Below are 14,600 nucleotides of genomic sequence, written 5' to 3'. Positions count from 1 at the left end.
TCCTTTGAAGGCAAGTGACACAGTTTACAAATATTTGAATTATGTCCTGCCTAATTCACTTAGCTCCTAGCATGATGCTTTAAAAATTATTTTTTATCTCTAGGCAGGAAACACAAGAGAAGGAAAAGAGCTACAATACCAAGGCCAAAAAAATTTTAAAAAATGGTAATAGGAACATACATATCGATAATTACCTTAAATGTAAATGGATTAAATGCTCCAGCGAAAAGATGTAGACTGGCTGAATGGATACAAAAACAAGACCTGTATATATGCTGTCTACAAGAGATCCACTTTAGACCTAGAGACACATACAGACTGAAAGTGAGGGGACAGAAAAAGATATTCCATGCAAATGGAAATCAAAAGAAAGCTGGAGTAGCAATTCTCAGATCAGACAAAATAGACTTTAAAATAAAGACCATTACAAGAGACAAAGAAGGACACTACATAATGATCATGGGAGATCCAAGAAGAAGATATAACAATTGTAAATATTTATGCACCGAACATAGGAGCACCTCAATACATAAGGCAAATGCTAACAGCCATAAAAGGGGAAATCGACAGTAACACAATCATAGTAGGGGACTTTAACACCCCACTTTCACCAATGGAAAGATCATCTAAAATGAAAATAAATAAGGAAACACAAGCATTAAATGACACATTAAACAAGATGGACTTAATTGATATTCATAGGACATTCCATCCAAAAACAACAGAATACACTTTCTTCTCAAGTGCTCATGGAACACTCTCCAGGATAGATCATATCCTGGGTCACAAATCAAGCCTTGGTAAATTTAAGAAAATTGAAATCGTATCAAGTATCTTTTCCGACCACAACGCTATGAGACTAGGTATCAATTACACGAAAAAAGTCTGTAAAAAATACAAACACATGGAGGCTAAACAATATGCTACTAAATAACCAAGAGATCACTGAAGAAATCAAAGAGGAAATCAAAATACCTAGAAACAAAGGACAATGAAAATACTACAACCCAAAACCTATGGGAGGCAGCAAAAGCAGTTCTAAGAGGGAAGTTTATAGCAATACAATCATACCTCAAGAAATAAGAAACATCTCAAATAAACAACCTAACCTTACACCTAAAGCAATTAGAGAAAGAAGAACAAAAAGAACCCCCAAAGTTAGCAGAAGGAAAGAAATCATAAAGATTAGATCAGAAATAAATGAAAAAGAAATGAAGGAAATGATAGCAAAGATGAATAAAACTAAAAGCTGGTTCTTTGAGAAGATAAACAAAATTGATAAACCATTAGCCAGACTCATCAAGAAAAAGAGGGAGAGGACTCAAATCAATAAAAGTAGAAATGAAAAAGGAGAAGTTACAATAGACACCGCAAAATTCAAAGCATTCTAAGAGACTACTACAAGCAACTCTATGCCAATAAAATGGACAACCTGGAAGAAATGGACAAATTCTTACAAAAGCACAACCTTCTGAGACTGACCCAGGAAGAAATAGAAAATATAAACATACATATCACAAGCACTGAAATTGAGACTGTGATTAAAAATCTTCCAACAAACAAAAGCCCAGGACCAGATGGCTTCACAGGCAAATTCTATCAAACATTTAGAGAAGAGCTAATACCTATCCTTCTCAAATTCTTCCAAAATATAGCAGAGAGAGGAACAGTCCCAAACTCATTCTACAAAGCCACCATCACCCTGATACCAAAACCAGACAAAGGTTACAAAGAAAGAAAACTACAGGCCAATATCAGTGATGAACATAGACGCAAAAATCCTCAACAAAATACTAGCAAAGAGAATCCAACAGTACGTTCAAAGGATCATACACCATGATCAGTGGGGTTTATCCCAGGAATGCAAGGATTCTTCAATATATGCAAATCAATCAATGTGAAAAACCATATTAACAAACTGAAGGAGAAAAACCATATGATCATCTCAATAGATGCAGAAAAAGCTTTGGACAAAATTCAACACGCATTTATAATAAAAAACTCGCAGAAAGTAGGCATAGAGGGAACTTACCTCAACATAATAAAGCCCATATATGACAAACCCATAGCCAACATCGTTCCCAATGGTGAAAAACTGAAACCATTTCCTCTAACATCAGGAACAAGACAAGGTTGTCCACTCTGACCACTATTATTCAACATAGTGTTGGAAGTTTTAGTCACAGCAATCAGAGAAGAAAAAGAAATAAAAGGAATCCAAATCTTTAAAGAAGAAGTAAAGCTGTCACTCTTTGCAGATGACATGATACTATACATAGAGAATCCTAAAGATGCTACTAGAAAACTACTACAGCTAATCAATGAATGTGGTAAAGTAGCAGGATACAAAATTAATGCACAGCAATCTCTTGCATTCTTATACACTAATGATGAAAAATCTGAAAGAGAAATTAAGGAAACACTCCCATTTACCACTGCAATAGAGGAATAAAATACCTAGGAATAAACCTACCTAAGGAGACAAAAGACCTGTATGCAAAAAACTATAAGACACTGATGAAAGAACTTAAAGATGATGCAAACAGATGGAGAGATACACCATGCTCTTGGACTGGAAGAATCAACATTGTGAAAATGACTATACTACCCAAAGCAATCTACAGGTTCAGTGCAATCCCTTCCAAACTACCAGTGGCATTTTTCACCAAACTAGAACAAAAAAATTCACAATTTGTATGGAAACACAAATGACCCCAAATAGCAAAAGCAATCTTGAGAAAGAAAAATGGAGCTGGAGGAATCAGGCTCCCTGACTTCAAACTATACTACAAAGCTACAGTAAACAAGACAGTATGGTACTGGCACAAAAACAGCAATATAGATCAATGGAACAGGGTAGAAAGCGCAGAGATAAACCCACACACATATGGTCACCTTATCTTTTATAATGGAGGCAAGAATATATAGTGGAGAAAAGACAGCCTCTTCAATAAGTGGTGCTGGGAAAACTGGACAGCTACACGTAAAAGAATGAAATTAGAACAGTTCCTAACACCATACACAAAAATAAACTCAAAATGGATTTAAGACCTAAATGCAAGGCCAGACACTATAAAACTCTTACAGGAAAACATAGGCAGAACACTGTATGACATAAATCACAGCAAGATCTTTTTTGACCCATCTTCCTGAGTAATGGAAATAAAATCAAAAATAAACAAATGGGACCTAATGAAACTTAAAAGCTTTTAAACAGCAAAGGAAACCATAAACAAGATGAAAAGACAACCCTCAGAATGGGAGAAAATATTTGCAGACGAAGCACCTGACAAAGGATTAATCCCAAAATATACAAGCAGCTCATGCAGCTCAATACCAAAAAAACAAACAACCCAATCCAAAAATGGGCAGAAGACCTAAATGGACATTTCTCCAAAGAAGATATACAGATTGCCAACAAACACATGAAAGGATGCTCAATATCACTAATCATTAGAGAAATGCAAATCAAAACTACAATGAGGTATTACCTCACATCAGTCAGAATGGCCATCATTAAAAAATCTACAAACAATAAATGCTGGAGAGGGTGTGGAGAAAAGGGAATCCTCTTGCACTGTTGGTGGGAATGCAAATTGATACAGCCATTATGGAAAACAGTATGGAGGGTCCTTAAAAAACTAAAAATAGAACTACCATATGACACAGCACTCCCATTACTGGGCATATACCCTGAGAAAACCATAATTCAAAGGAGTCATGTACCACAATGTTCATTGCAGCACTAGTTACAATAGCCAGGAGATGGAAGCCACCTAAGTGTTCATTGACAGATGAATGGATAAAGAAGATGTGGCACATATATACAATGGAATATTACTCAGCCATAAAAAGAAACAAAATTGAGTTATTTGTAGCGAGATGGATGGACCTAGAGTCTGTGATACAGAGTGAAGTAAGCCAGAAAGAGAAAAACAAATACCATATGCTAACACACACACACACACACACACACACACACACACACACACACACATATATATGAATCTAAAAAAAAAATGGTTCTGAAGAACCTAGGGGCAGGACAGGAATAAAGACGCAGATGTAGAGAATGCACTTGAGGACACGGGGGGTGGGGGAAGGGTAAGCTGAGACGAAGTGAGAGAGAGGCATGGACATATATACACTACCAAACATAAAATAGATAGCTAGTGGGAAGCAGCCGTGTAGCACAGGGAGATCAGCTCGGTGCTTTGTGACCACCTAGAGGGGTGGGATAGGGAGGGTGGGAGGGAGACGCAAGAGGGAGGGGATATGGGGATATATGTATTCGTATAGCTGATTCACTGTGTTATACTGCAGCAATTAACACAACATTGTAAAGCAAATATACTCCAATAAAGATGTTAAAAAAATTATTTTTAGTATGCAATAGATATTGATTACATACACATAAATAAAGACTGTAAGATACAGTCTTTAGTCTCAAGGAGTTTAAGCCTTGTTTGGAAGGTAATACATACAAAAACATCTGTAGTACAAGAACAGAAGTTGTCTAAGCTATCTAGAACTATATTCTCTCTCTATATATTCTAGAATCTTGTTCTACATATACCTATATGGTAAACCAGTGGTAATAGACAATTGAAATAAGAGAGAACAGATAGATAATAAGAAGAAAGTAGATGAGCCTACCTAGGAATGTGTGTGTATTTATGCATGCACATGTGTAGAACACCAAGGGCAGCTAATGTTTAATGTGTACCAGGTCTATTTCTAGTATATATAGAATACATATATGCATGTACAGAATAGATGTATGTATAGAATGGAATACACATTATAGAATATACAGAACAGAATAACAGCTGCCACCCCAATTTATTTATTTTCTAAATTTAGATCTGGATGTATTAAATGTTCTCAAAGGATAGCATCCCTGTGGCCCCTGAGATATGAAATCTGAGGAGAAGGCTTTGGGTCACTTAAAACAGGAATTTGTGGCAGATTCCTTGTATCAGTGCTAAATAATGTCAGATGTTTCTACCCAACTCAGTCCCTGTTATTTACCATTCACTGTGCCACATTTCTTGTTTGCCGAGTACATACTGTTCAAATTTCCAGTGAAAGACCATTTGCGATTCAAGGCAAAAAGGTTTCTTTGGTGAATTTAAATTCTGAATTTCCTGAGCTAATGCTGATAATTTAACATATAAAACACTACTAAAATAGCTTTCCTTAGCTAATAGTTGCAGACTCAAGGCAGGAAAACTTTCAGTAAAACAGAGTTTATGATTCTGAATACTAGGTTTTTATGAATGTCAGTTATTTCAACTGTATTTTATAAACCATTTAATATGAAATACCATTTGCTAGCAACATAATTTTTTCTTTCTACACGTCTGGGGTACTGGTAATATATACCAGCATTGGGATACAAAGCACCTTACAAATATGACTTGATGTTTTTCTAGGTTGCTCACTCAACACTATTAGTTATGTTTCACTACTTTCTTTTTCTTTTCTTTTTTTTTTTTTGTGTGGTACATGGGCCTCTCACTGTTGTGGCCCCTCCCGTTGTGGAGCACAGGCTCCAGACGTGCAGGCTCAGCGGCCATGGCTCACAGGCCCAGCCGCTCCGCGGCATGTGGGATCTTCCCGGACCAGGGCATGAACTCGTGTCCCCTGCATCGGCAGGCGGACTCTCAACCACTGCGCCACCAGGGAAGACCCAACTACTTTCTTCATTTAAGAAACCTGCTCCCAGGTCCCTCAGACAACTAAAAATAGAATTACCATATGATCCAGCAATCCCACTCCTGGGCATATATGCAGAGAAAACTCTAATTCAAAAAGATACATGCACCCCTATGTCCACAGCAGCACTATTCACAATAGCCAAGACATGGAAACAACCTAAATGTCCATCTACAGAGGAATGGATCAAGAAGATGTGGTATATACATATATACAGTGGAATACTACTCAGCCATAAAAATGAACACAATAATGTCATTTGCAGCAACATGGATACAACTAGAGACTATCATACTAAGTGAAGTAAGTCAGAATGAGAAAGACAAATAGTATATGATATCACTTATGTGTGGAATGTAAAATATGACATAAATGAACTTATCTATGAAACAGAAACAGATTCATGGACATAGAGAACAGACTAGTGGTTGCCAAGGGGGAGGGGGTTGGGGGAGGGGTGGAGTGGGAGGTTGAGGTTAGCAGATGTAAGGTGTTATATATGGAATGGATAAACAACAAGGTTTTACTGTATAGCAGAGAACTATATTCAGTATCCTATGATAAACCATAATGGAAAATATTTAAAAAAGAATGTGTATATATGTATAACTGAATCACTTTGTTGTACAGCAGAAATTAACACAACATTGCAAATCAACTATACTTCAAAAAAAAAAAAACCTGCTCCCAGGACACTTACTTTACTTAAACTTTTTCAGTTACAGTATATAAAAAGATGTCATTTTAAGTAGCAATGGACCAAATGATAATTAGTTTACTTGTAATCACTGATTACATATTCCCTACTCACTCAACTGAAAAACCAGAAAATTCCCCCCAAATCCACAAAAGCCAAACAACAGAAATATTATAAACCTCTGAACCAATACATAAGTGATGAGGGCACCCCGAAACAGAAACAGTTTTCTTGCCTCTCTTTTAAGATGCCAGTGTTTTCTCTTATTCTGAAATTGCTCCTGATTTTTAGAAGGGAAAATATTTAGAGCTTCTCGCTCCCAGGTAACATTTTTAGGAGCAGGCGGAAATTGTTCAGTAATTAGAAAGACAAAGTTATGATCAGACTGTCAGAGGCGGCTATAGAGCTTAAAGAGGCTCTAGACTCAGGACAACAAGGAAAGGAGGTAGGTTTTTAGAACTGAGAATCCTTCCAGTCTTGGGAGTGGTACACTTTCACCCAAGGATCTGGGGGTGTGTTAGTTACAGTGGAGTTTCTTACAACACATGTTCTTACATACCCCACAGGATAAGGATGGCCTGGGAGTCCTATTAGTTATCACAGCAGAGTTAATGACCAAACTTTTGTTGCATTCAGATAGGAGACCTGAACACTTTAAGCTTCTCTGTTTCTCTGTTTTGTTTTTGTTTTCTCTTCCGTTAGTTTCCTAAGAAGATTTTTTGGAAAGCTCCAACCTTAGGGGAGCAAGAAGACTCACAAGGCAGAGGGGTCAACAGTTGGAGTAGCATCACAGTAGGACCCACAGTCCTACTGATCCAGGCAAACGTGCCGATGCAAGCAAGCACGTGAGGATGGAAAGGAAGCAGGCTGTGAAGAAGCTGGGAGGCGGCAGTTTTCCCTGAGTATATACTACTGTAACCTAGTGACGTTAGGAGAAACGATGCATTTCTCCTTGTCCGGCAGGAAGAGCTGGGCTATGCAGCTGGATAGGGACTGGCAGTCCCCGCCTGCAGCTTTTCAGCTGAGTGCTCAGCCTCATCCAGTGACTCATCTGACCTGAGCAGGGGGTGGATATCTGAAGTGCTGGACAGAGTCCTGGGTCAGAATTCTGCCCAGCTCTGGCTTTCTCTCTTCCCTCCTTATAAGGGAGTACAGTGGTCCACCTCCCCACCCCAATCCTTGTCTTCTCTTTCTGCGGTTTCATTTATGCATGGTCAACCACGGTCCAAAAATATTACATGGAAAATTCCAGAAACAAACAATTCGTAAGTTTAAATTGTACAGCATTCTGAGTAGTGCGATGAAATCTCACACTGTCCAGCCCTGTCCCACCTGAGATCGCCAACCATGGCGTGATGATCCAGATTACCCAAAGATGACCCTCCTTCTGACATATCATCAGAAGGTCAGTAGTAGCCTAACACTACGTCACAATGCCTACGCCATTCACCTCACTTCATTTCAACACGGAGGCATTTGATCATCTCACATCATCACAAGAAGAGTGAGTATGGTTCTATAAGATGTTTTGAGAGAGACCACATTCACATAACTTTTAATACAGTATATTGTTATAATTGTTCTATTTTTAGTTACTGTTCTTCGTTTCTTACTGTGCCTAATTTATAAATTAAACTTTGTTATAGGTATGTACTTATAGGAAAAATCATAGTACATATAGGGCTTGGTACTATCTGTGGTTAAAGGCATCCACTGGGGGTCTTGGAACGTGGATAACAGCGAACCACTATCAGGCTCTTCAACTTGTGATAGCAAAGGCTAAATCTCAAAATACCAAGGTTTAAGTGTCGCTAAGAAGTACTAGTGGTGGAGGTTGGGTGACTGGGTGAGGTACACTTACCAAGGGTTAAACTTAGCTTTGTTGAGAACAACTGCAGCCTTGGTACACTGTTACTTGAGCTCTTTGCTATTTAGATACTTTTTTCTCCCGTGGGAGGCCCATTGCTTATTGATGCTAGTTTAACATCCGTGCCTGACCCACTCTTGAGGTACTCAGGCCTATTTCCCCCAACTTTCAGCTTCACTTACAGGCAAAGATTGGCCTGTAGAACAAACCGATAGAGATGCAAGGAAAGGTTTATTCTTTCTCACCTGATCTGGTTGTTTACTATATACTTTGGCCGCATGATCGGACTAGACTGTTTAAAATCTTAGAATACAGTGGATTTTCTAAACTCTATTCTAGGACCTTCCTTCCACCCATTGCAGTTTTGGCAAAAATCAATCTTAAAAAAATGCTCAAAATGCAAAGGGAAAGAAAACAGGCAGCTTTCCAGTGTGTTCCCCAGTCCCAAAGCAACCTTATCCAACTGAGTGTGTTGTTTGAGGCACAAAATTAAGGAGTTTTCATTTGAGCTTAAATAGTGGTTAAAAGAATTATTGTTGAAAATATTAGTGTTATAGTAGTATTTCAAGGAACTGAGTAGCATGTGCTGTACAGCCACAGTTATGGTACTTGGTTGCCAAATTTGAGATTATATCCTTTTTTTGGGAAACGGGGAGGTGCAGGAAGAATTCCTGATTTTTTTTTTTTTTTTTTAGTAGTTTGTGGACAGGAGACTATTCCAGAGAAACAACCCAGAATTTCAGAATGAAGACGATATATTTTTCAAAATCCAACTTACAGTCACCAAATTAAAAACACAGATACTTAATCTGCTGTCAGAACAGTCCAGTGAAAAGTTATAAAGTGAGAATAGAATAAGTGCCAACTCCTCGCTAAACTTTTAACACTTTAAAAGATAAAATGTGTTGAAATGATTTAATATTTAACCCTGCCAAAACAAAAGAAATCCAAACATTGATGGGAGCTTGAATATCTCTCAATGTCAATGCTTAGGGGCAGGAGGCCACCAAAAGATATGGTACCTGCTATGGTCTGAATATTTGTGTCCCCTTAAAATTCGTATGTTGAAACTTAACACCCAATGTGAGAGTATTAGGAGGTAGGGCCTTTGGGAGGTGATTAGGTCACAAGGCTGGAGACCTCTTTAATGGGATCAGTGCCCTTAGAAGAGACATTTATCCAGAGATCTCCCTTGCCCCTTTCTTCTACCATGTAAAGCCAACTAGGAAGTGGGTCCTTGCCAGACACTAAGTCTGCTGGCACCTTGATCTTGGACTTTCCAGCTTCGAGAGCTGTGAGAAATAAGTGTTTGTTGTTTATAAGCTACTCAGTTTATGGTATTTTGTTATAGCAGCTTGAATGGACTCAGATACCACCATATCCAGAGCCTGTGTTCTTCTGCCTGTCTCAGTCCAAGGAATTACACACGACTTAGCAATTTACTGAATCCATATTACATTGAGGCCCAACTGCCTTGACAGAGGCTGTCTGCCTTATAGAGAGTCAGCTGTAAATGTTGGGATGCCAATATGAACCGGGAATGAAACAGTACTGTTCTTATTAATACCCGAGTCTCATCATGATTCTTGTATTCTTTCCCTGTCACCTGCCATGGCTCTACATCAGGTTTACATGAAAGAATCTTTCCATTCCTCCCTAGGGCAGGGATGCAAGGCTATTTTTGGAAAAACACTTATGTAATTACTTCAATTCCTTCTTGTTATGATCCTCCTGTAGGGATGGCCTCAGAGTTCAGGCCCACAATCCCTTTTATAAAATCCTTGGACCAGATATGTTCGGAATTCAAAATTTTTTCAGATATGGTGTCCACAGCATCGGGTACACAAAACTTCCAGTGGGGTCCAAGCTAGCACCTCATAATCAAAGATACTAATGCTTCTGCGGTGCAATGCGTGAATTTTCACAACACGTAAAGACTGAAAATAGCTTCAAGTCAGTTCTGGGCAAGCTTTGCCATCAAATGAGTTTTGGTGTCAAATGTGCAAAAAACAACTTTCAGTTTTCAGGCCATTTTGGCTTTTGAAATTGAGGGTAAGGGAGTGTAGATCTCTGTTAGGTTTTCAAACAGGTAAGACGAACTCATCTATTGGTGCTTGGAGGAAGAAGAGAGGAGACCTACCACCATATAAATCTAACCTAAGAACCTAAAATAACCTGAGGGGGCCTTTCAAAGGGATCTTTTAAACACCAAATTTGACTACATTAAGAAGGATTTCAGTTAAGGGGGTTGTCTTTCTTCCTGGGCTCCTGTCATATGACCTTGCCGTGTTTTGCTCCCCAGAGTGAGTCTGTGACGGTTCTACTGTCATGGAATCTGAGCTGCATTGCTGTCCTTCAGGGAAAGGAACCAGAAGTGGGCAGACCTAAGCTTTCTGAGACTCGCAGAACATTCCCCGACTAGAATAAAAACCTCAACAAGGCAAGAGTGTTACAGCCAACTGGCATGCCTGCACTATGACTCCACAATAAAGTAATTACACAGTTTGATTTCTTAAGAAGATAAAGACCAAAAAAGCTGCCTTTTCCCTTAATAGAGGGGAAGCTTTTCTTAAGGCCTAATCTTTGCAGTTTTAAAGGTGGAATTGGGAAGATTATATTCTGCCTGCTTGTGCTCGAGATCGTATACTAGCGAAGGGGCAAACTGTCCTTGAGCTGAGGGGCTGTCGCCAGTGGAGACATAGGGAGATAAAGGCTTACTTGGCTTCCAGGGCCAGTGCAATGATGCCTGCAGCCATGGGGGCTGAGGCCGATGTCCCAGTGTGGTTGTCCGTGCAACGCTGCCTCAGATCCGTAGTGATCTAGAAGACAGAAGTGGAAAATTTAGGGCTCTGGGGTCAATGTGAGTCACATGCAAGTAAAAAGAAATTTACTCATAAAACTGGAATGGAGGGGTGTTGAAATAGTTGTTTTAAATTCCTTGTTCCTGCACTCCTGCGACTGTATCACCTCCAGAGAATTGCCTGTGTAAATCAACTCTGAAAAGGGGAGGGTTTGGAAATTGGATTCCACTTGTGTTACAACCAGGGTGAGGACTGAGGTGAGCCTTTGGCCCGAAACATACGGGTTGTGCAAGTGTATCCTTAAATTTTACACCCTAGGCACCTCACTTGCCTCTCTCTGGTCCCAGCTTTAGTTAAAACGAAAGTTCTTTCATTACTCCAACATTTTAAATAATCAAACATGTTGATCCAACAGCCAGACACTGAGTTAAGCACCTAGCATAAGGAATAAAAGCACAGGGTCTTGTTCCTGCCCTCCTAGAACTATTACATTGGAAAAGCTGCAGGTTTCAAGCAAAAGATTTATTCTGTCCTAGAAGGAACTTTGCTTACAGACTCATTTTTAGAATGCACAGAAATGTGACTTGGATGAACCAAGACTTCCTGATAGATTTAACACAAATACTAAAAACAAGGTTGAAGCCAGTGTACTTGATGTGAAATGAACAGATCTAAGTGCATGCTTGTATATTATAGGAGATTAGCCATTTTCTATTTTTTAAAGATCAAAATGTGAGAACTAGATCATTTTTTCCTCTTGGTTTGAATCTAGTTCACTTCAGCTGTGGCTGAATAACATGCCCATCAGCAAGGGCAGTGTTTCTCAACCTTTGTTCCACGATCATTTCATGAAAGAAGAAAAATTAAATGCAGAATCTTCATAACAAGAGAAATAAAGCACTATGGTATATAATTTTGCAAACCACTGTAATATCTAAGATCCTCCCTCCCTGATAAGAATCCTTTTTTGCCCCCTTGGGACTAACAGCCCTCCTGCTGGGAAGCTACAAGGCTTGTGAGATGAACTTAGGAGTCTCACTGTAGTTATTGGAAGACATTGGTAAAGCGTTCTCAGTCATCAAGACAAGTATATTGCCCATATTTTACAGATAAGAAAACTGAGGTGAAAGGTCATCAGAAAGGTGTAGGGGGATAGAGGTGGCGAAAACAAAGCCTTGCTTTTCTAAGGTGCATCCTTCAAAAGAAGAATGCAGATCAGCTGATTTGTCACCGAAAGGAAGCACTGCATAACTCTGTAGAAATGAGTCCTCCCCTAAAAGTTTCCTCAGGGTCACATGAGGATGTCTGAAGGGACTCTTTAATTATCTGTCATGAATCGAGACTGACATCCTGGTGATTTAGTTTCACACGAGGCCATCAGTGCTCACTATCTGTTCTTTATGCCTTTTGACACCACTAATATTACCAGATTAGCCATACCAGAGAGGCACTGATACAAAAGAAATGGGAGAAAGAGTAAAAATATAGAGAACCATGTAGATAGGTGGTGGGAGAGAGGAGACAAGCCTTGCACTCTTTTCTGGAATAACTGAGAGCTGGGCAAGAGCCCGACCGCGTGTTTGGCAAGCAGGGCAAGTTGTTTCTAGATTCACAGACGTGATTAGCTAGCCGTCCTCTGAGCCTCCAAGGTGGATGTTCTCAAGATGTCTGGGTAGAGAGAGCCCTACCCACTTCTACATTAAGAAACTTCTGAGATTTTTCAATTGTTGATGTTAACAAGGTATTTCTTTTTGGAGGGAGCGAGGCAAAAAACCCCACATAACACAGATTTACCCTTTTAACAACTTTTTAAGTGTACAGTACAGTATTGCTAATTATATGCACTTTGCTGTGCAATCCTAGAGCTCTACAACATTTTCACCTTGCCTGACTGAAACTCTACCCATTAAACAACTCCCCATGGCCCCTCCCCAGCCCCTGGCAACCACCATTCTACTGTTTGCTTCTGTGACTGTCACTGCTCTAGGTACCTCATGTAAGTGGAATTATGCAGCATTTGTCTTTTTTGTGATTGGCTTATTTCCCTTAGAATAACGTCCTCAAGGCTCATCCGTGTTGTAGCATGTGGCAGGATTTCCTTCTTTTTAGGCTGCATAATATTCCATTGTATTATATAGTATATTTTCTTTATTCATTCATCTGTCAATTGGTATTTGGGTTGCTTCCACCTCTTGGCTATTGTGAATAACGCTGCAATAAACATAGGTGTGTAAATATCTCTTCCAGATCCTGTTTTCAATTCTTTTTTTTTTTTTTTTTAAAGACCAACTCCTTTAGACCCACAGCTGGCCTTTTCTTAATTCTTTCTTTCTTTTCTTTTTTTTCCTTCCTCCCTTCCTTCCTTCCTTCTTTCCTTCTTTATGGCAGCGTTGGGTCTTCGTTGCTGCATGCGGGCTTTCTCTAGTGGCGGCGAGCGGGGGCTACTCTTCATTGTGGTGCGCGGGCTTCTCATTGCGGTGGCTTCTCTTGTTGTGAAGCACGGGCTCTAGCAACGTGGGCTTCAGTAGTTGTGGCTCCCGGGCTCTAGAGCGCAGGCTCAGCAGTCACGGTGCACTGGGCTTAGCCGCTCCGTGGCATGCGAGATCCTCCTGGACCAGGGCTCAAACTCGTGTCCCCTGCATTGGCAGGCAGACTCTTAACCGCTGCACCACCAGGGAAGTCCTCAGATCCTGTTTTCAATTCTTTTGGATATGTACTCAGAAGTGGGATTGATGGATTGTTAAAAAGTGATTTCTATTTCATTTGAAATGATGGGTGACTTTGCAGCCTTATTTTCCAAAGGCCTGGTCCCTAAGTCAATGTATAAATACCCCAGCAGCAGCCTGTTTCCAGGTCTCCAGATATACTGTTGTTGAGAGGTGGCCTTGCCTGCATTTTTCTCATTTTACCTCACCCTCACGGTCACATTCCTTTGCCAAGTTTTTTTTCTTTTTTCAATGACTTGTGCCTGAATTCAAGATTTTTCATGACGCTTTCTCAGTTGGCTCATTTTGCTTATTCTTCAGCTGCACCAGACGCTTTCAATGTACAGAAACAAATCCAGAATAGAGACGCCAAGTGTGTGCAGCATTTGCGAGTGTAATAAATAGCTACCTCCAGCCTCACCTCCAGTGAACAATAAAAATGTTACGATGTTGGATTGGCCATAGGAATATGCTCCATCCAAATAGTGTCCGCAGGTATATACACAAATGATATATACTTAAGTAAACAGCCATTTAGTACTTTTATATATAAACACCAATTTACTGTTAAATGCTATTAATATAGGCAAGTTTGTAGAATTCCACATCATTATCATTGTGCTTTTATTTTTTTTTTCCAATCACTTGAACTAAATGAAACTTGAGTAGTGAGTAGGGGTAGAAAGGGAGTGGAACAGGAAGGTGATGGAGAGGAGGGAGGTTAAAAGGAATGGAGAGAAAAGAAACAAAAACATCCTCACTCCCTTCTCATCCTGCTTTAAGTGGAAACTCCAGCTGGGTCATTTCAAGAG

General features: G+C 39.6%; 1 protein-coding gene across 3 annotated transcripts in view; it reads right to left on the bottom strand.

The window, feature by feature from the left end:
- PCSK5 (proprotein convertase subtilisin/kexin type 5) overlaps positions 1 to 14,600 on the bottom strand; it is a 445,528-nt gene that overhangs the window by 239,231 nt on the left and 191,697 nt on the right. For all 3 annotated transcript variants that reach the window (XM_049710824.1, XM_033440255.2, XM_004276376.4), the window contains exon 9: positions 11,001 to 11,101. In XM_049710824.1, the coding sequence (XP_049566781.1) occupies positions 11,001 to 11,101 (101 nt within the window). The remainder of the gene's footprint in view (positions 1 to 11,000; positions 11,102 to 14,600) is intronic.

This window comes from Orcinus orca, chromosome 6, assembly GCF_937001465.1.
Source record: "Orcinus orca chromosome 6, mOrcOrc1.1, whole genome shotgun sequence".
NCBI lineage: Eukaryota > Metazoa > Chordata > Mammalia > Artiodactyla > Delphinidae > Orcinus > Orcinus orca.
This window is presented reverse-complemented; position numbering and strand designations above follow the sequence as displayed.